We start from the raw sequence: 21,027 nt of genomic DNA, 5'->3' as shown, positions 1-21,027 counted from the left end.
AAATTGGAGGCATAGTCCACACATTAAAGGAAATCTCCAGACATTTTTTTTTTTACATAGAGTGATTCTCCAAGTCACTGAGTACTAAAGGTACGAAAAAAAGATACCCGGAAACAATCGGTTCTACCGCTTGAGTTGCTGCAGCCAACAGCTAGAGTAGCCAGGCAGCTACAGTGCTACCCTCTGTTTATTGAGGTCTTTAAAACCATGCCCCCTGGTCAGAATTTATCTATATTTGGTTAAATCTCCCCAATTGTTTAGCTTCTTCCAGTGGCTTCACTACTGACTGGGTTTAGGTTGGTGATTTTGTTTTTTCCAGTCATTGGTCTGGGCCATCAGGAGGAGTGGAGAAGAGTGAGGGCAGTACAGGAGAGCATACCTGGGCTCGTCGTCTTTGGAACGTTTCGGGCAGTATTTCTTCACCAGGTTCCTGTGAAGGACGAAAGGACAGATTTTCAGGGCATAACACAACACAACTGCAACACACACAACAGAACACAAAACAACTGCAACACACAATGCAACCAAAACAAAAAACACAACATAAACTGGCCCTCAGCACTTATCAAACCACAAAACACAATGCTGAACAAGAAACAAACACCACAGGACTTCTTTTCACACATGAATGCCACCATGTTTCCCTTATGTTTGACTAAAAACATGGAAGTCGAGAAGTAGGTCAAAGCCTCAACCACCTTTTACCGTACTGCACAAAAATGAAAATAAGGACAAAAACACAAAAAAACTGTTTTCTATGAGAAAGGATGCCTCCTGAGGACTAGGGCTGCGTTTAGACACACAGGGAGGAGAGGCAATTCCGTCTCCCTCCCCCAATTTCAACCCCCAACCGTGCTCCAATAACAACGTCAGGCTCCACCATCCCTGTACTGTTAATGTAGAATGAGGTCAATGGAACACATCCCCCTTCTAGGTTTGGGATACACCCGTCTGGAGTGCTCTTCAGGAACACGAGCAGAGATTTGGGTGCTTATTAAACAGGGTCGGGTTCTACCACCCCAGAACAGGTTTATTAAACAGGGTTGGAGCAAGCTTATTAAACAGGGCCGGTTCTACCACCCCAGAGCAGGTTTATTAAATAGAGTTGGTTCTACCACCCCAGAGCAGGTTTACTAAACAGGGTCGGTTCTACCAACCCAGAGCAGGTTTACTAAACAGGGTCGGTTCTACCAACCCAGAGCAGGTTTATTAAACGGATCGGTTCAACCACCCCAGATCAGGGTCGGTTCTACCACCCCAGAGCAGGTTTATTAAACGGGGTCATATAAACATCCTGGGGGAGGTAAGGAGACAGACGGGCTCATTTCTGAAGCTTGAGATCAATGCTGAGAGATTACCATACCGTACTGCAGTGTTTTCAATTACGGGTGCAATAAATTCACAGCATGACCATAATAAAACCATAATGGTCAACGCATGAGCATAACAAAGAACCATCATCAAGGCATCTAAACGAGATTACTGGAATGATTAACTGTAATAATAATTATAATATACAATAATATAATATATAGCATAAAGCAATTATAATATTATATATGATAAAATATATATAGAATATTATATACATCTGAGTAAGACACTCTTCCAAACTGGTATAATTCCTCCGATGCACTTCCCTTTGAATTATCTTCTAAACCTTTAAAGGCATTAAATGGGACTCTACTGCAGTGGAACAAAAGCTGACTGGTTAAGATGAACTGCTAGAGCATGTCCTGTATGGGACAAATGAAAAGGGCTGATGTGCACTTGTGCTTTCCTGCCTCTCAGATGCCTCTCAGATGGCTGTTTCAGCAGAGGAAGTGTATTCTTTAAAGACTAATCTGATACATTCCTGCATGTTCACACGACTGCCAACAGCTGAGGACCTCAAACTGGAATTCCCAGACAGTAAAGCAAACGTGCTCTACGTGGGTAAATGCCACTGCTGTTTAGAGTAGCTCTGCTGGCTGCACTGTGTGTGTGTGTGTGTGTGTGTGTGTGTGTGTGTGTGTATGTATGTATGTATGTGTGTGTGTGTCAGGTAGATTTAGGAGGGGAGCTCTTCTACCACAGGGACTCTGAGAAGGGGGGTGAGGGCTCAACGCCGTAACCAGGCAACGCAGCCGAGGGACCCTGGGGGTAAGAGTTAGAGAATGAAAGAGAGGGAGAGAGGGAGAGAGAGAATGAGAGAGGGAGAGGGAGAGGGAGAGGGAGAGGGAGAGGGAGGGAGAGAAGGAAAGGGGTAGAGGCCTCATGGGGCTGACGGGTCGCAGCTGGAGCTCCTCGTTCATCTGCCTGTGCCTTGCAGCGGCGGCGGCAACACAGCGTTGCATTCTGGGTGGGGGGCAGGGAGAGAGGAACGCGACTGACACCTCAGGGGAGAGGGAGTCGCATACATGAAACAGGAAGCGCAGGTTTTTACACGCACAAGCTCACACCAGTTAAAACATTTACTGGTCCCCCAGTTAGAGGCATATAGATCATTCATACGGAACGAGGGGAGGAAGAATTGAGTTGGGCCTTAACAAAACATGCCACAGCACGGCTAGAGGTAGACCATTACCGTTTTATCATCTTCTCATCTCTTTTCATTTCAATGGTAGCTCCTCTACAGTTCAACATGACAATAGGATTAATCTTCTGGAGGTTATTTTCATTTAACCCACTCTATTATGGTATTATGTCTGGAGGAAGTGGTTTAAATTGGTCCCAAAGAAAAGAGGATAGCTGTATATGTGGTTGGTTGGTTCTACAAACAAGCGTCACAGGAAGCAAGCAAGCACAAAATTAGCTTAGTGTAACAAAATATCTGGGCCCCTTTAGGTTGTATGGGGGGAAAAAACTGAGTCTGTGAAAAAAGTGAGTCTTTCCCAGCACAGGAGACATGGCATGAAGGTCACACGTGAAACACAATACCATGACCTGTCAGCAAACGGGTGAGAAACACACACGCGCGCGCACACACACACACACACACACACACACACACACACACACACACACACACACACACACACACACACACACACACACACACACACACACACACACACACACACACACACACACACACACACACACACACACACACACACACACACACACACACACCACACACTACACACGGCAGCTCAATTTCACTCTCCTTGTGAACCTCTAGTGTCCCGACACAAGTTCATCATGCGCACACTTGAGACCAGTTTGAGGCTACTGATGTTGATGACGAGGTGATTCGCACAGGGGATCGCCAAGGCCCTGGGTTTGACCAGTAGGCAACAGTAGGCCTATATAATAATCTCAAACCCAAGGCCGCTAGTATGGTCTTTGGTGCAAGTATATCCTGTGTACATTAACTAAGCTCTTCTGAATAAAGGCATTCCAACAATGTGCAAATGACGTGGTTGCACTGCTGTCATCACTGTTTATTTATATACGATCTGCCCACTGTGGTTAGCCCAGTGCTTCGTCACTTCACAAACACTTGACCACTGTGGTTGATTCTGAAATTCCAAACAAACATTGCTATAAATAGTCACATTTCCTAAGTTCAAACAAGCTTCTCGCCATTAACATAAAGTTGACTTTTACCCGCCGGGCTCAAAAGCTGGATTTGAGAGGATTTAATAAGAGTTCAAAACGAATCACTTCATTCTCACACGTTCATCAGTCATGCGCAGTGGATTACGGAGGAGGTCACTTCAGGACACGGATATTTTATTGGTGGATTAGTTTCTTAGCAAGCAGATGAGTGGTTGGAGGGGCATGGGGCACTACCTTAATTGCTTTGCATATGCCTGTTCGATTTCCAGCCGCTCCTTCACAAATTTTGCATATCTGTCCAGGAAGTCGATCCCCCATTGTGTGTGCTTGTCGAGGTTATCAAACTGGTCCTGGAAAAAGAATCACAGGGAGAAGAATTAGAAGATTATAATACACACACACACACACTAGTATGGTCTTTGGTGCAAGTATATCCTGTGTACATTAACTAAGCTCTTCTGAATAAAGGCATTCCAACAATATTAAATGACGTGGTTGCACTGCTGTCATCACTGTTTATTTATACTCACCTGCCCACTGTGGTTAGCCCAGGTGCTTCGTCACTTCACAAACACTTGACCACTGTGGTTGATTCTGAAATTCCAAACAAACATTGCTATAAATAGTCACATTTCCTAAGTTCAAACAAGCTTCTCGCCATTAACATAAAGTTGACTTTTACCCAAAGGGCTCAAAAGCTGGATTTGAGAGGATTTAATAAGAGTTCAAAACGAATCACTTCATTCTCACACGTTCATCAGTCATGCGCAGTGGATTACGGAGGAGGTCACTTCAGGACACGGATATTTTATTGGTGGATTAGTTTCTTAGCAAGCAGATGAGTGGTTGGAGGGGCATGGGGCACTACCTTAATTGCTTTGCATATGCCTGTTCGATTTCCAGCCGCTCCTTCACAAATTTTGCATATCTGTCCAGGAAGTCGATCCCCCATTGTGTGTGCTTGTCGAGGTTATCAAACTGGTCCTGGAAAAAGAATCACAGGGAGAAGAATTAGAAGATTATAATACACACACACACATGACTAAACGTATACTAAATTCATACTAAATTCAATCAATGTGCAAGAAAATTAGCGTGCGCACGCACACGCACACACACACACACGCACACGCACACGCACACACACACACACACACACACACGCACACAAACACACGTGAATACAAAATTCATACTAAATTCAATCAACAGTATATCAACGCTTTAAACCTTACACACAGTCACTTGCATACTGAATGAAACTGCATAATGGCGCTGAAGTCCAGGCTCAATGGTAATGCATCACTGTTGATATTCATCAGTGTACATGAGCGGCTTGTGATCGCTCTGACTCACAGCCTGACTCATATCTTCTCCACATCATCATTATGAATCCGTTCACGTCATCTAATCAACAACATATGAGAGAACAACAAATAAAAGCTACATTTATGCTGCCGTCAGAAAATACTGGGCTTTGAGGCCAATTTCCAGACAGTTTCCAGACTGCCAGGCACATTACTCGAGGAGATTCAGAAATAGCACAAACGGGATTGCTAGGCTTCTGAGTGCAATATATGGGCAATGCCAACCCTGCATCTCCAAGAAAACCTTCAGTTCCTGTACAGTACACAGACACTGAGATCATATCTGTTGTCTGTTAAGCCTACAGGCTATCAGTTAACAACTATGAGTCCCAGGAAATACAGTCGCTGCACTGAAAAAAATGACAATCAATATAACTGGAGTCATCCCCCTACTCGAGTCATCCAGTCCAGACAGTCCTTATGCAATCTATACTGTACTGTACCTTAAGGACAGTATTCTGCTTGTCTTGTGCTCTGTGCTTTTGTCCAAGCTGTTGACTAATCAGTCTGGAGTCTTTGTTGTCTGTTATAAATGTGTTATTGTTAACACTGGGCAAGAAGTTGTTCAGTTCCTTGCTACTAGTTACACTCTTTACAGCAGTCAAACCTCTCAATTGTTCACACACATCCATCCTGTCCTGACAGAGGAACAAGAACATGTAAACAAACAAAGATTAAATTACTCTGCTCTACGAAGAGAACCACAGATGCCACCACGCCCACACCAAACCGCCTGGCAAGGTCACCTGGCAAAGTCGGCAGGTCCACTCCAAGCCTGTAGGACCATCCCCAAACATGTAGCCTCAGCTGTTCCTGTACTAGGAACAATGGAATGACCCGAGTTGAGTTCAGAGTAACCTTAGGACAGTCACACAGAGGCGAGGAACCCTGTCTGCTGCCAGGCTTTTGGTACAGTGATTTGGACTACTGGAGCATCATTCCCAAACCCTCTCTGCCATGCTCCCAGTGCCCTGATCCTGGGCACCACGCCAGCCTAGCCGCCGCCGTCGCCAGTTAAGCCTTTCATATCGAGATGAGAGGGAGTCCCAGGGCAGAGGGGGGCCAAGTGCTCACACCCTCCAACCGTGTTCAAAGGGCCCTTGTAGTCCCACTCCTGCTCTTTCTCCTCCCCCTCCTCTCTCCATCACTGAGGAGCAGCAGTGTGTTGTGCTGTGCTGTGATGTGATGTACTGAAGGAGGCTGGTGGTGGGGAACTTCCCTCTAGACTCCCCCAGTGCCCCCTGCCTTAGAGCGCAGCGATGTGTTGTGCTGTGCAATCTTGGCACAGGCCGCAAGCAGACAGGCTCAGAGGCTCAATGGAGCCCAGCCAACAGACTTCCTCTGAGACAAAGAACAATGGTGGGGCCCAACACACACACACACACACAAGCTACTTCCACGAATACCCTGACCGTCAACTCATTCGGCAGTACACCACAGAGGTCTAAACCTTGACGAAACAAAGCCAAAAATCAGTCAGGTCTTCCGGAACATCGTCGCAGCCAGAGGCATGTATCCAAGATAGTGCTCACAGGGGGAAAATGAAATGTATGGCCATGTCTGGCCTCCACGAGAGTACAGCCAGAAACGATCTAATTGGGGCTCAACAGCCTCCCTTTCCCCTCTTCCCAGGTACCCCAATGTGAGAGGTCACGATTGATCAGCAAAAACACTGGAGACACATATGGCATCCCCACACAGACACACACCTTTGTGGACCCCAACACACCGAGGTGCTAACAGCGCTGGAGGAGCTTTGACCTCGGGGTGTGTTTCCCTGGCTGGGAGGAGGGTTAGACGAGGCCGTTTCAGCACAAGCACTGTCCACTTTTCCTCTGCCATGGCCTCAACGCAGGACAACTCCGCACTTTTTATGCATTTCCTTATAGCATTTAATGAGTTTGTAAGGGAGGGTAGCACAGGTCAGCACGTTCATGTGACGTCACAGCATTGGTGTGTGTGTGTGTGTGTGTATGTGTGTGTGTGTGTATGTGTCTAAGTTCTGCTTTAGCTGCCTTTTTTTCCACACAGTAGATTTGCAGTCGCTCCGCCACTTCAAGGTTAATCATTGGTTAAATGTGAAGTAAACTGTGGTAACCACAAATCTCGCGGTGGACCCATTCGTTATGGCCGCAGCGGTGGTTAAGGCAGCCCCGTTTGAGCCAATAATGCTCCAAGACCGGCACGAGGCAGTGATTTGTGATGGGTTTCACGCACGCCCACATGAAGACCCAAGACTTTCCAACGCCTTCACATTTTAAAGTGCGTGTTGCGTTCCCATTTTACAGAGTGTGTGTGCGTTCCCATTTTACACCGCGTGTTGCGTTCCCATTTTACAGAGTGTGTGTGCGTTCCCATTTTACAGCGTGTGTTGCGTTCCCATTTTACAGCGTGTGTTGCGTTCCCATTTTACAGTGTGTTTGCGTTCCCATTTTACACCGCGTGTTGCGTTCCCATTTTTTGGAAGCAGCGCAGCGATGAACACTGCTGCACCTCGTGGCCTCGAATGGCCTGGACCAGGAAGAGCCCTTGGGTGTGTGAACGTCTCTCGCTCCTCGCTCTGGTTAGTTATGCGGACAGACAGCATGTGGCAACGCCTGTGTGTGTGTGTGTGTGTGTGTGTTCCAGCTTGTGTGTCTCTGTGTGTGTGACTGCCAGTTCATGTGTGTGTGTGTGTGTGTGTGTGTGGGTTCCAGTTTGTGTGTGTGTGTGTGTGTGTGTGTGTGTGTGTGGGTTCCAGTTTGTGTGTGTGTGTGTGTGTGTGTGGGTTCCAGTTTGTGTGTGTGTGTGTGTGTGTGTGTGTGTGTGTGTGTGTGTGTGGGTTCCAGTTTGTGTGTGTGTGTGTGTGTGTGCGTGTTCCAGTGTTTGTGTGTGTGTGTTCCATTGTGTGTGTGTGTGTTACTTTTAGATACTGAGCACCACACAGGCCCTTCTGCATGCCTGCAAGGAAAATCATTTTACCAGCAGACTGGTGCACTTCACTCAAGTGGAAAAACAGGGCTTGCCTGCGTCTGCCTGCCAGCTAGTATCTCTGTCAGCTCAAGCCCAGAGAGCTACACACACACACACACACACACACACACAACACACACAAAAAAAGATGGACATTCACACACACACACACACACACACATACAGACTCACATACATACAGACTCACATACACACAGATATACACACACACACAAACACACACGTACACATGCCCACACACGTCAACACTAATGTGTTTCAAACACCTTTCACCCAAATAAGTGATGAGCGATGATCTGCCTCCAGAGGTGTAACTATGTGAAATGAATGTTGTAACAGCAACTGACACCCGCTGACACAAACACCAACATTTAAAACAATACCTCTTAGAACCACCACAACAAGAAAATTCTAGGATTTGCTTTAAAATATGATGTCATGGAAAATGACGTTATACAGGCTTAGGCTTGTATGGGTGTGTGTGTGTGTGTATATAATGTACGTAAAGAAAGGAAAACCAAAGGTTTAACCACTCGACCATCCCACACCCTGAGTTAACGCTACTGCGTCAACACACTTATCATTAAATGCTGCTCAAGACCTGACCACACCTCTGTCTGAAACCTGCCCCCGCCACTGTGAGTCACTGGACACAACCACCACGTGCCACGTCCCACCTCAAACCCCATTGGTTATTATAACAAGCCATTAGTCATCAGAAGGAAGCCCTATTGGTCACAAGCCACCAGGAACAAACCCTATAGGACAGCAGCAACAACCCAAAGCCCTGGCGGTGTGGAATGAGGTCACAATAGTAAAAGGCACCTTACTGGTATGGGTGTGGCCCTTGGAGCAAGTCTATCAGCACACCTTCCTGAAACTGGGTCAGGTGTCCTCTTACAAACCACAGCACACCGCAAGACATGATCGAGCCAGATAAGAAACAATGATGGTGGTGATATGGCTAGTCTAACTGACTCAGCAAATGGGCTTGTGTGTTACCAGAGTGTCTCAGTGGACGCCATTATCAGCTGACTTGTTCAATTACTGGTAAAAATGCATGTTTTTTTTTAGATGTGTGCTTTTACACACTGACAACAGCATAGCCAGTGACATAAAACATGCACAAGATTGGACTACAAAACCGTGCATCAGATCATTTGGTCACTGTGCACAAAATGTTACTGTGGGGAGAACTCCACTCCACTCAACATCAACTTGCCTGCACCAATAACGGCTGACGGCTGAGATGTGAGCACCATAAGCACCCGCCTCCCTGAGCAGAACGCTGACACAAACCCTAATGGATGCTTTCAATTATGAAATTCCATCTTGGGATGTATGTGGGAGTGTTTGTATGTGTGTGTGTGTGTGTGTGTGTCTTGATACATGTTGTGTGTTTGTGTGTGTACATGTGTGTGTTTGTGTATTTATGTGTGCGTGTTGGTGCGTGTTTTGTGTTTGTGTGTGTACATGTGTGTGTACATGTGTGTGTTTGTGTGTTTATGTGTGCGTATTGGTGCGTGTTTTGTGTTTGTGTGTGTGTGTGTGTGTGTTTGTGTGTATGTGTGCGTATTGGTGCATGTTGTGTGTTTACGTTTGTGTGTATGTGTGCGTATTGGTGCATGTTGTGTGTACTCTAGACTGTGAGCGCAAGTGATTTCATCCGAAGTTGCAGCGAGGCCTCCAGAGTTGAGTTGAGCATGGCTGGAGGCAGCCTGGAGCTTCTCTCGCTCACTGTGAGGTGATAAAGGAGCCGTGTGGAGTCTTGACATGGCATCCAGCTGCCAGAGTCCACTGCTAAACAATAACCCCCACACACACACGCACACACCCCCCTTAGCTTCAGACTGACGGCAACCACCATGTTAGCAAACACTTGCAGGCATTAAAAATAGCGCCCCCCATCTCACACACACACACAAACATATGGGGCCCAGGACTGCATGGCACACAATACACAGCACGCTTTTGCTAATTTTCACAAAAGGCAAACAGGCTTTCTTTCAATCACAGAGGGGTTATGAGGCTGCAACACTCCTCAGTGTGTCTGGAGCAGGAAGGAGATGCAGGAGAAGAACAGAGGAGGTAGGAGGTGAAAAGGAAAGCCATGCAGGAGATCAGATGAGGTGAAGAGGAAAGCCATGCAGCAGAAGAACAGAGAGATGAAAAGGAAAGCCGAGTGGACAGATCAGCTGGGCCATATTGATTTGACCGCATGGATTGATTGACTGCATGGATTCATGCTAAACCAGATCCACTCCGGACCACATGGGTGCGTGTTAAACCCGATCCACTCCGGACCACATGGATGCATGCTAATGCAACAACCCAAAGCCCACAGGAGGAAGAGGAGTGGCACCTAGAGACAGAACTTCCTCTTCCCTCTCTGAACGTGCACAATCTGTTTACCTTCTGTTTGCACTTTTTACTCCCCCCCCCCCCCCTTTAATGCACAAATAGGCTGACACCAGACATAATTTCACTGCATTTCTTACTTCCAGTAACTATATGCATGTGACAATAAACTTCCTTGTATCCTTGTACCTTGACTGGAAAGCACAAACAGGTACAATTTGCTTGTTTGTTTGTTTTAAATGCATCATAGTCGACATGACGACTATCACAACATGAACAACATCCATGCAAAGCAACTGCGTTTTGAACACACAGGGTTTTGAACATCACACCATTTCTAAACGGAGCTGAAGCAGCAGTATGTGTCTTGAGAGCTCTTAAAATGAGCCCATTAAGTTAAGTCGCAAGAATCTTACTGAGAAAGCACTAGGTAAGTCCCTCTATACTTAAAAACAATACTAACCACATGATCTTAATAACGTTATAAAACCCTTGGTTAGATAAACAGTTTTTACAGTGTAATCATTATCGATCATCAACACGTGCCTTTCCCGTCTCCCTGTCATTCACACAGCACCAATCAGCAAGTGTCGTCATTAAGTAGGTGAGTGAGTAGATAAGGTGCCTGAGTATCTCTATCTGTGGCTACGGTGTGGATTGCTTCCTGCTCCGCTGCTGGTAAGAGCATACTTCCTGCAGTGCCAGGTCTATGCCAGGGGGCAGATGGTCATCCTGGCATGGCCCAGCGCTCATCCTGTCTCTTCCTCACCAATTCCTGCCCAATCGCTTGGCCTCCCCAGTCATGAATAATTCACTGCATGAGCTCAGGCTCCTTGCTCCCTGTGTGTGAGTGTGTGTGTGTGTGTGTGTGTGTGTGTGTGTGTGTGTGTGTGTGTGTGTGAGATAGAGAGTGTGTGCGCGAGAGTGATAGAGAGAGAGTGTGAGTGTGTGTGTGTGTGTGTGTGTGTGTGTGTGTGTGTGTGTGAGTGAGAGAACGAGAGAAAGATGAGTGTGTGTGTTTCTCTGTTTTTGTGTTGTCCACAGTATGACCATGCACATGTATTTTTGCCTGTGTGAGTGTGCTTGTTTCTGTGGGTGTGTGTTCTCATGCACATGTGTGTTTCCTCTGTGTGTGCATCTAGGCTATAAATGTGTGTGTGTGTGTGAGTCTGTGTATGCAGGCCTATGCGTGTGTGTGTGTGTGTGTTTGTGTGTCAGGTCCCATGCATCCAGCCGGTTGGACTCATCTTACAGAAACCTGAGCACTGGGGTAGAGCTGTGGATCCATTCAAACCCCTAGCCCCTCTCTCTCTCTCACACACCACACAGCCTCTCAACAACAGCAGCACAAAGACTCAGAGACTGCAGCAATAGGGATATGAGCTGCTGACATCCATCCCACTGAGCCCAACAACCACACACACACACACACACACAAATACACCCTTGTGGCATGATCTCACTTTTAACAGCTGCGCTAATACCAATGGCCCTGGCTATTTGTTCCTCTTTCCCTTCTTTTTCATTTTAGAGAGAGAGAAAGCTGAGAGAGAGAGAGAGAGAGAGCTGAGAGAGAGAGCTGGGATAGAGAGATAGAGAGAGCTGAGAGAGAGAGAGAGCTGAAAGAGAGAGAGAGAGAGAGAGCTGAGACAGAGAGAGAGCTGAGAGAGAGAGAGCTGAGAGAGAGCTGAGAGCGAGAGAGCGGAGAGAGAGAGAGACTCCTTGGGTCCCTTTTCTTCTCTGTGGAATTTCAGCGAGGTTCCCGGGAATGCTTCTTCAGCAGATTGAGTCGCTCCAAGGATTCCAGTCCTTTTAAATATCAGTGCTTTCTCTTTCCACAGACCGAGTGAGGAAAATCAAACAGATGGTCAGTCACTGCCAGAGCTACTGCCTTGCCACTCGTCTACCCTCCTACACACACACACACACACACACACACACACACACACACACACACACACACACACACACACACGGTTCTGCTCCATCCTCTGCGTTTTTGTCTTTGCACGTGCAGGTCTTCATGTTTACAACATGGTGTCATTTCTGTGGCCTGCTTATGAGAGCAGTTTCCAAGAAACAAATCATCTTGCCTAGCCTCCCCAAAGGGCTTCATGGAGTAATGCTGACCAAATGGAGTTTCTAGTGTCAATAATGAAAAATGCCAAAACAGGACAGCTCAATATGTATGTGTGTGTGTGTGTGTGTGTGTGTGTGTGTGTGTGTGTGTGTGTGTGTGTGTGTGTAAAATTGTCATACTGGGATTAGGCTAGGTTTCCTCCCTTCTGTTTGCTACAAAATCATTAGACATTAAGATGGTGGTCACAGAGACAATACTCCTCTAGCAGGACAAATGAAAGGGAAGGGTAAATAAATATAAATAAATATAAATCAGATAAAGAAGAGGAATTCAATTTCAAATTCAGTTGAAGCAAAATGGGAATAACAGTAAATAGCATGCGCATGCAGCCAGACACAAGGAGTTCATCAATGCAAATCATCCTTCATGAGAACCCAAACCGGCATGTAGTGCGTGAGATTTGTGGGTCTCCGAGGACGAGCCAGCTCCTCTGGCATCTCTCCTCGGGTCAGAGGACACACACACACACACACACACACACACACACACACACACACACACACCAAAAATAATGCCAGGAAGTGATGGCTCGTTGAAACAATAACACAGAGAAACTCCAGCGTTCAACAATGTTCCTGCTTCCCTTGAAAGCAGCAAACGGCCCACACCCACCCAACAGTGCACAACAAGAGGTCCGCAGGCAGGCAGGCACCCACCCAGCTAGTCATGGCCCAGACTCATAGTACACACAGTATGTACAGACTCAATGGAGGAGACAGAACTGGCAAACACATGGATGCACGGACAAAGCGTTGACTGCTGCCAGAGAGTGGAGGAGAGGAGAGGAGAGGAGGGAGGTGGGAGGGGAGGAAAGGAGGTGGGGAGGAGAGAAGGTGGGAGGGGAAGAGAGGAGAGGAGGAGAAGGAGAGAAGGAGAGGAGACGAGAGGAGAGAGGGGGGGTTGGTGTGGAAGGCTGACAGCCAGTCTGGATCAGAAGGGCGAGGATAATCTGGGGAAATGTCACCCTCTCCAAAGTGCTGGGATCACCACGGAGGTGCCGAAGGCAACACATCAGCGCAGTGCAGAAACCACAGCCGCGACAACGCCGCCGACGATGGCTAGAACTCAGCGGTTGTAGCGTGGCGGGTGGGGGGATGGAAAGAGCCACCGCAGCTCATGATTTTAGATTCTAATTTCATGAATAAAACATGGGGAAATAAAAGAGAGATTTCAGCACAGTTGTAGCAGGGAGGGATCAAGCGGAATACTAAAGAAGGCACACTGTAGCTTTGAACCCCTTCCTGCAGCAGCCTACAGTGAGATTTGGTAGGGGGGCTCCGGTCTGCACTGGGGTTCTGTCACCTTACGTTATTTCACAGGCCAGCCTGCACCTCGTATTACCATGTAAATGGCATGTGGGAGCTGTGGTCCAGGCATAGAGAAAAGAGGGGGTGGGTCACAGAAGACTGCCCTACGTCTCTGAAGTTTCACCACATCCTCCATACAACCTGCTCCCCTTAATGATCTGCTCAAGGGCACAGACTCTACAACTCACACACACATTCTCTCTCTCTCTCTCTCATTTTATTTCCGCCTGCTCTCTGTTCTCTCTCCCCCTCCTGTCATCCCTCAGAAAGAAAGAGAGGGAGAGAGAGAAAGAGAGAGAGATTTCCCAAATCATCCAAAACCATCTCCACTGGTACCTTGTTCTCCAGTGAAACCCCTGCACAATCATCCTGTCTTGGTTCTACACACAAATTCAAAGGTATCTTTTTGACAACACTTTTGATTAGGAGAGTCTAACCCCAAACAGCACTGTTTCTAGTTCCTCTCATTCTTCTCAGTTGTAAATAATGTCTTCCACCAGTGTTGTACCGGTCATTGGAAAGAAACAACATGCTTAAGTAACGCTGATTTGCAGCCAAAGGGTATTTTCATGATTGATGAAACAAACTTTGCATAACGCAAAAGCTCACGTTCAAGTAGTCGGTCAGAAAGAGAAAGGATCTTCGATGCCAGAAAGAAGGGGTACAATGGGTTTGAGTGTGCTATTAAGAACACCACCGCTTTGGACAATTTAATATGCTTTATCAATACTGTTTAGGAAAAGAACAATTGTGGTCTTCTTTCTTGAGGCAGACACAATGTTACTGTGACCCACAATCTCCCCAATCACCAGACCACACTCTTCCATACAAACATCAGAAACCACCTGCCCGCCATGACGCCGTGTTAAGGTTGTAAACCCATTGTTACCGAGGCTATCACTCTGACCAGCTGTGAGCTGAGGGCAGGCTCCGATCAAAACAGTCAGTCGGTCCTACAATCCAACAATCAGTTTCGAAAATAAATATTAAAACACTTAAGAGTCAAACAAAAGGTTTTCAGAAAGCCACAGACGGCACTAATTTGCACTAACACAATCCCATCATGCACTCAAGAGAGAGAGAGATAGAGGGAAGAGAGAGATAGAGAGAGAGAGGGGGATAGAGAAAGCCAGACAAACAGACTGACTGACTGACAGGGGACTGTGTGTGTGTGAGAGAGAGAGAAAGAAAGAGGGAGGGAGAGAGAGAGAGAGAGAGAGAGTGGAAAATCATTCCTCGGAAGTTCCATCAGTCACTCACCCTTATCCTGCACTTCCCATCCTACCTTTGCATTAACCTCTGGGACACATAAGACCCTGGGCATGCCATTACTAGGGACTCAGGACCCTGCCATAACTACAGTACATCAGTCTGGAGCTGCTGGAACCTGCCATAACTATATCAGTCTAGAGGTGCTGGAATCTCATAACTATATCAGTCTAGAGGTGCTGGAATCTGATATAACCATCAGTCTAGAAATTCTGGACGTTACCATAACTATATCAGTCTAGAGCTGCTGGAACTATATCAGTCTAGAGGTGCTGGAATCTGCCAAAACTATATCAGTTTAGTTTCTGGACTCCTCATAAGCATAGGGGTGTATTGTTTCTGGACCTGCAGTTATCATGGCAGTGAAGTGACCTTCGACCCTGCTATAAACATAAGATTGCAATGATTTTGGTGGCCGAAACATATGCTTTTCTTCCTCGAGATGAGTTTAGAGGTCTTAGTCTTTATGACCAGTGGCCTGTTTATCAAATCAACTCCCTCCCCCCCTCCCCCATGTGTCCCCCGCCCCCAAACGAATCCAATCAGTGTGGCCGTGGAGGGGCTGGGACAGGAAGTGCCTCAGAGGGCCCAGGGGGCAGCAAGGAGCCGTAAACAATGAGACCCATGGTGCTGCAGCTTCCCACCAGCTACAGCCAGGATCTACGCCACTTGCTCAGTCACTCGCGGTGGAGACACTCTCTGGGGGGGGGGGGTGGGGGTGGGGTGACTGGCACAGTCTGCTGGAACAGTTGGAGACGTCTATGAGGTTCACCACGTCCAGGTAGTGACCATCACATGATCCTTAAGAGACAGACAGGCCTGCGGCTGGCCGACACGGCACATTCCGCACACAGAAAAGTCTGTCCTCGGGACTTCCTGGACACAGCAAAACATCATGAGACACAGGACTCATCTCGTGGGGTGAAGGACTAAGGTAGTCTGATGACTCTGATGATGGTCTGACTAACCGAAACGTCCGTTCATTAAAAGGCCATATCTGGTGCCACTTGTTAAGTGAGCAGTGTTGCGTTAATATTTTCTCTTATCTGTAAGAATTAGAGCGGTGAAAAAGCTCATCATGCAGGGAGAGGCTCATAGCCAAGTGGCATTTAGGAAACACTTTCCATCCAAAGTGTATAGCCGAATGTCATCATTTTCATCACTATCTGTCCTCATTGTAAAAACCTTTCTCTGTAGGCTCACTGCAGCATACAAGACCCACCAGACAAATACATTAGATATGGTGCAAAGAAATCAAACAAAGACAGGGTAGGAGACTTGAAGCCATGTCATGATGGGTCTCTTATTACCAGAGCAACAAGGCACAAAGTGGAACCTTCCGGAAGTGAGCCGTTGCTCTGGCTGAAGCTAGGCTCATTGTTGTGTCTGCTTTCTAAGAATCAGCCAGAGGAGAACAGATGACTTGTGCTTCTGGTCACAAGACGGTCAGCTCGAAAAGCAACTACCGTTACTGATGTGGAGTCAATGGCTATCTGGCAGGAAGCTTTGCTCCCACTTCTCTGATAACCCAATTTTGTCCACATCCCATCTGTTTGCCACAAACCAGGGCATACAACATCAAAGTCAGTTAAGAAAAATACCAACTAATTTACGTACATTTTGCATCTACAAGTCAATCGGTTGGAGTAGGCTACAAGAAGACAGAGACTTACAAATAAGGCTACTACATGCTAGTTAGGATTTCAGCAATGGCTCAACTAGGCTTTTTTTTTTAAATAAGGATACATGCTAGTTTTCAGCAATGCTAGGATTTCAGCAATGGTTAAGACTTATGTAAAGTCTGGGTTAGGCTCAGCTCAGGGTTAAGAGTAGTTGGCAGCTAGCAGGTTTTATTTTATAATCTATAGAAAGCTTGTAGACTATAGAGTGTTGAAAATAAATAATTGTCAAAGCTTCTATTAAGGCTGAATAGGCATTCACAGAGCCATGAACAGACCCCTAGTTATGCTAACAACCTCAACAAAAGTGGCCTGCAACAGGACAGCAGTAGACCATAAAGTAATGCACTTAAGTTATTCAAATGCTTAACAGGGAAACATAAACCATGAAAAAAAAAAGACAAAACCCGGGTTTTACAAAACCTAAACCATGGATGTTAATGTTATGAGTTATTTTTAAAGTTAGACAAGATGAGCTATGAACACAGTTAGGCCTCTGCCAATAACTCTGATTTACTGAGCTAATATGGCGTGGGGGACAAGGGCAGGATTCATAACACCACTCGTGCCCATGCTGTGGCTTGCGTCAGAGTAGATAAATATTTTATGTGCAGAAAGGAAACATTGATTTGAGAGGAAATGCTTAATGCCGTCTGTTACTCACAGGGGTCCGAGTGGAATTCAGTCATTTCAGACTGAGCGCCACCACGTCAACCATTATCACATGGCCCGTGTGGTGAAGGTGAACAAAGCCTTCTTGTGATGTCTCCTACGCCATAATGGGCTCATGTACTGTCATACTACGACAGACAGAACGAAGGGGAACAAAAGACAAACTGTGGCGGTGGACCAGAGGTCTGGACAGAGGGCAACGAGGACAAACAACTTCCTCTTCCCTCCTCAGATGACGGGCCAACACATGGCAACACAGCAGTTATTCTCTAAGCCTGGGGCCACGAACCAGGGCATACAACATCAACGTCAGTTAAGAAAAATACCAACTAATTTACGTCAATTTTGCATCTACAAGTCAAACAAAGAGTTTTAACTCAGTGTTTGGCATCAGGGGCCTAATGCACCACACAATGGCCTTCTCGGTTCCTTAGAATATTAAATTTAGCCAAAGATCGGCTCAGATTTAGGACAACAGAGGCCTCCTGAGGGCCACCAGTGACTGTTCTGTTGTCGTAAATCGGTGCCAATTATTGGCCATATTCAACATCTTATGAAACTGAGACTTTCTATGGATGCTTCCAGATTTTACCCTCAACCCAACATCTGCCTCTCACATTTTGTTTGGCTATACACTGGACTGTAGCTAGCAGCCTCTAGCCTCCCACTAACCCTTCCAGTGCTCTTCCACCCCCCCCACCCACCGTCAACACCACATTTGTTGCCTATCGAGGCATGGAAAATCTACCCATGTTGTTTTTAACACTGTGTCTGTGGCCTTCACCATTTTGATGATTTGGTGAATGCACTCTGGAGTTCGGCTACACCACGTCTGTGTTGTTAATGCTTGCAGCGTTTTTAACAACCCCCAGGGTCACCTCCAGAACCCAGCCATAGAGAGCTGACCCCAGTACCATATGGCTCAGGACTGGTGATCTCATCAGCAGCGTTTGGGCGAGGGGATATGTGTGTGTGTGTGTCTGTGAGCGTGTGTGTCTTCGAGTGTGTGTGTTAGGGGATGACATTCAGCAGGGTGTGACAGGCAGGCCGGCTCCCTGAGGAACAACACTAGCACACAACCACACACACTGGCCCAGACAGCAGTCAGGGGATACGAATAACACACACACACACACACACACACACACAAAGGCCCAGACACCCATCAGGGGACAATGGACACTATGCCTGCATGCACACCCACACATAAAACCACACCACCTTCACAAACACAAACACACATCTTTCCCTCTCTCTCACACACACACACACACACACACACACACATCAGATACTGCACAGCATCATACAGTCTCATTCCCTTGCTACCACTGCATGCCTTCTAAGAAACGTTCTGTTAGAATTCTGAGAAACCAGGGCGGCAAGACAGGCATCTTGGGTGACGTTAAAAAAAAAGTTGCCTGTTGTCTCAAAGTTTCTTTGAGACCAAAGAAAGCGAAGTGAAGTCTAGGCCTACTATGTGGAAGTAGGCATATTTGCGTTGCATGCTGGGATGGAGAGTTTTTGGATTCAGTGAACACAGGCTAATCAAACACAGTAATGCATAGCTGCTTCTAATATGAATGAGAATAGAATAGAATATCTTTATTTGTCATTGTCACAGGTACAACGAAATTAAGTGCATTCCTTGTTCAGTGCAAAAGTAGCAATAAATAAGTAAAAAAGTCACTATGGACATAAAAGGACATAAAAAAAGTGCATAAAAACTTTACACCCCACACATGGGGTGACGGATGGGGTGGGGATGATGACTTGCTCATATCACACGTTCAGTGGCAGATGCCAAAGTGGAGGCAGACATTGCCAGCAAAAACTACGGACTCAGCCGACCGACCGCCAATGTGACTCAAACTAGTATAGAAATACGGTAATACATATTACATTGTGTGATATTTACTGTGGGTACAATTGACACCTGCTCAAATAACCAGACAAACATTGATACAATCAGACTTATCTCTGTTAAAGGCATTATTCCACCATAGTTTTGCTTGCTCAAGACTTGTGTACATTTTAAATCTGGTATAACTGATTTAACCCTATGGACAAATCCTCTGAAACGACACAAGTTAAGATGGACAGCAATAAGACACAAGTTAAGATGGACAGCATTAACTATTCACTGGCCACTCAGTCATGTGTGTTTGTGCTGTTGAGACACAAAGTTCATCTGGCCACGAGGGCCAGGGCAAGACATGTCACTGGAGTAAACAGCATATGGAAAGCAAAGTCCCTTGCTCTGAACGCACAACACACAGCCTGCCAACAAAAGTGTGTGTGTGTGTGTGGGGGGGGGTATGTGGAGGAGGCCACGGTTCAATTACTGTCCTAACAAGAGAGCTCTTTTAAAACAGCCTTGTGCTTGTAAGTATCTCCTCTGCGGTACTCCCCGTCCTTCAGTGGCCAAACGTTAAGAGAAGTGACACAAAATGCTTCCGACGGACAGACCTTCACACGTCACCTCTGCAGTTGATGGTGCTTAGCGCTTAGCTGATTGCCCCGCTATCTATCTCTGTTGTCGGTCTAATCACAGAGGAGAGGAAAGGAACAGTGAGGCTCTCTCTTTGAGATCAGAGGAGCCGTACTTCCTGTGGTGCTCAGATTAGAAGAAGCCAGACGGGGGACTTCATCAGAGGATGTATAGGCTACTACGAAACCTCAGTACTAGGTGACTCACATGCTAAGCATTGATTCTTGAAAACACACAAAGCACACAATCAAGGACTGAGTCCTGTGTCACTGAACAACGCCTGTGGCCTGGACACTCACTTAGTCACCTCATTTCCTGTTGGATCTCTGGTGAGGTCTCCTTGTGGAATGAGACTCTCGCTCTGAGACAGAGAGCGAAAGACATCCTCCTCCCCCAATCTGGTTCCAACATCTGAGAAAATCCACGACTGACACAACTAACCGCAACAGTGATAAAGCTTTGAAAGTGCAATAAAAAAAAAAGAAAGGAAAAAAAAAAAAACTTTCACCCGCCTGACTTAATGGATCTCACACAGTTTGCACAGAGGCAGGGAGAAAACAGCTCCCAAACATCCGCTATCAATTACACCCCAGCCCTGGCATTAGGTGGCGGGAAGGACTTCCTGCCCAACATAACTTTTCACTTAAGTCACCAACGTCTATGCTCGGCATTTGGGAAACGGAGAGGAAGGCGTCCATGCGACTGTGCCTCAGTGCCCCACGCTGCAGACCCAGAGACGGCTGCTCTGTTCTGCTCTGCTTTTGCTCTGCTCTGCTTTTTGCTCTGCTCTGCTCGTTCGCTGCTGGCTCGCTGTGTTTACAGGGCCACAGAGCACTCCAGGGGGGCACGCAGGAAGGCATTTAATTACAGAGGAATTCTGGGAAGCAAAGTACCCACTGCTGAGAATCAGACAGGTAAACAAATGTGGATAAGCCAGCATGGTGATGACACTGTTCTTGTCTTAGAGGGAGAGGGAGGGAGGGAAAGAACACTGAGAGATGTTTCTACTGTAGATGTTGGTAGAGTCTGGCTGAGCCTGGCTGCCCACTAACATGTAAGTACGCAGAGTGAGTTGCTTTGCACTCCAATGATAGTTTCTAAAAAGTGCAGGACTACTTGGATTTTAGTTGTTCAGTGGCTTGGCCACCTCACTGTGGTAAAGGAAAACCACCAGACCAGTAGCAGGGGAGTGTATGTGTGTGTGTGTGTGTGTGTGTGTGTGTGGATG

General features: G+C 46.6%; 1 protein-coding gene across 4 annotated transcripts in view; it reads right to left on the bottom strand.

Moving 5' to 3' along the window:
* fnbp1l (formin binding protein 1-like) overlaps positions 1-21,027 on the bottom strand; it is a 50,210-nt gene that overhangs the window by 19,797 nt on the left and 9,386 nt on the right. For all 4 annotated transcript variants that reach the window (XM_048253548.1, XM_048253550.1, XM_048253547.1 and 1 more), the window contains exons 2-3: positions 4,412-4,527; positions 380-430 (exon numbers count right to left, since the gene is read on the bottom strand). In XM_048253548.1, coding sequence (XP_048109505.1) covers positions 380-430; positions 4,412-4,527 — 167 coding nt within the window. The remainder of the gene's footprint in view (positions 1-379; positions 431-4,411; positions 4,528-21,027) is intronic.

The sequence above is a fragment of the Alosa alosa genome, chromosome 9 (assembly GCF_017589495.1).
Source record: "Alosa alosa isolate M-15738 ecotype Scorff River chromosome 9, AALO_Geno_1.1, whole genome shotgun sequence".
Lineage (NCBI taxonomy): Eukaryota > Metazoa > Chordata > Actinopteri > Clupeiformes > Clupeidae > Alosa > Alosa alosa.
The sequence above is the reverse complement of the archived record's forward strand: the minus strand, read 5'-3'. Positions and strand labels throughout refer to the sequence as shown.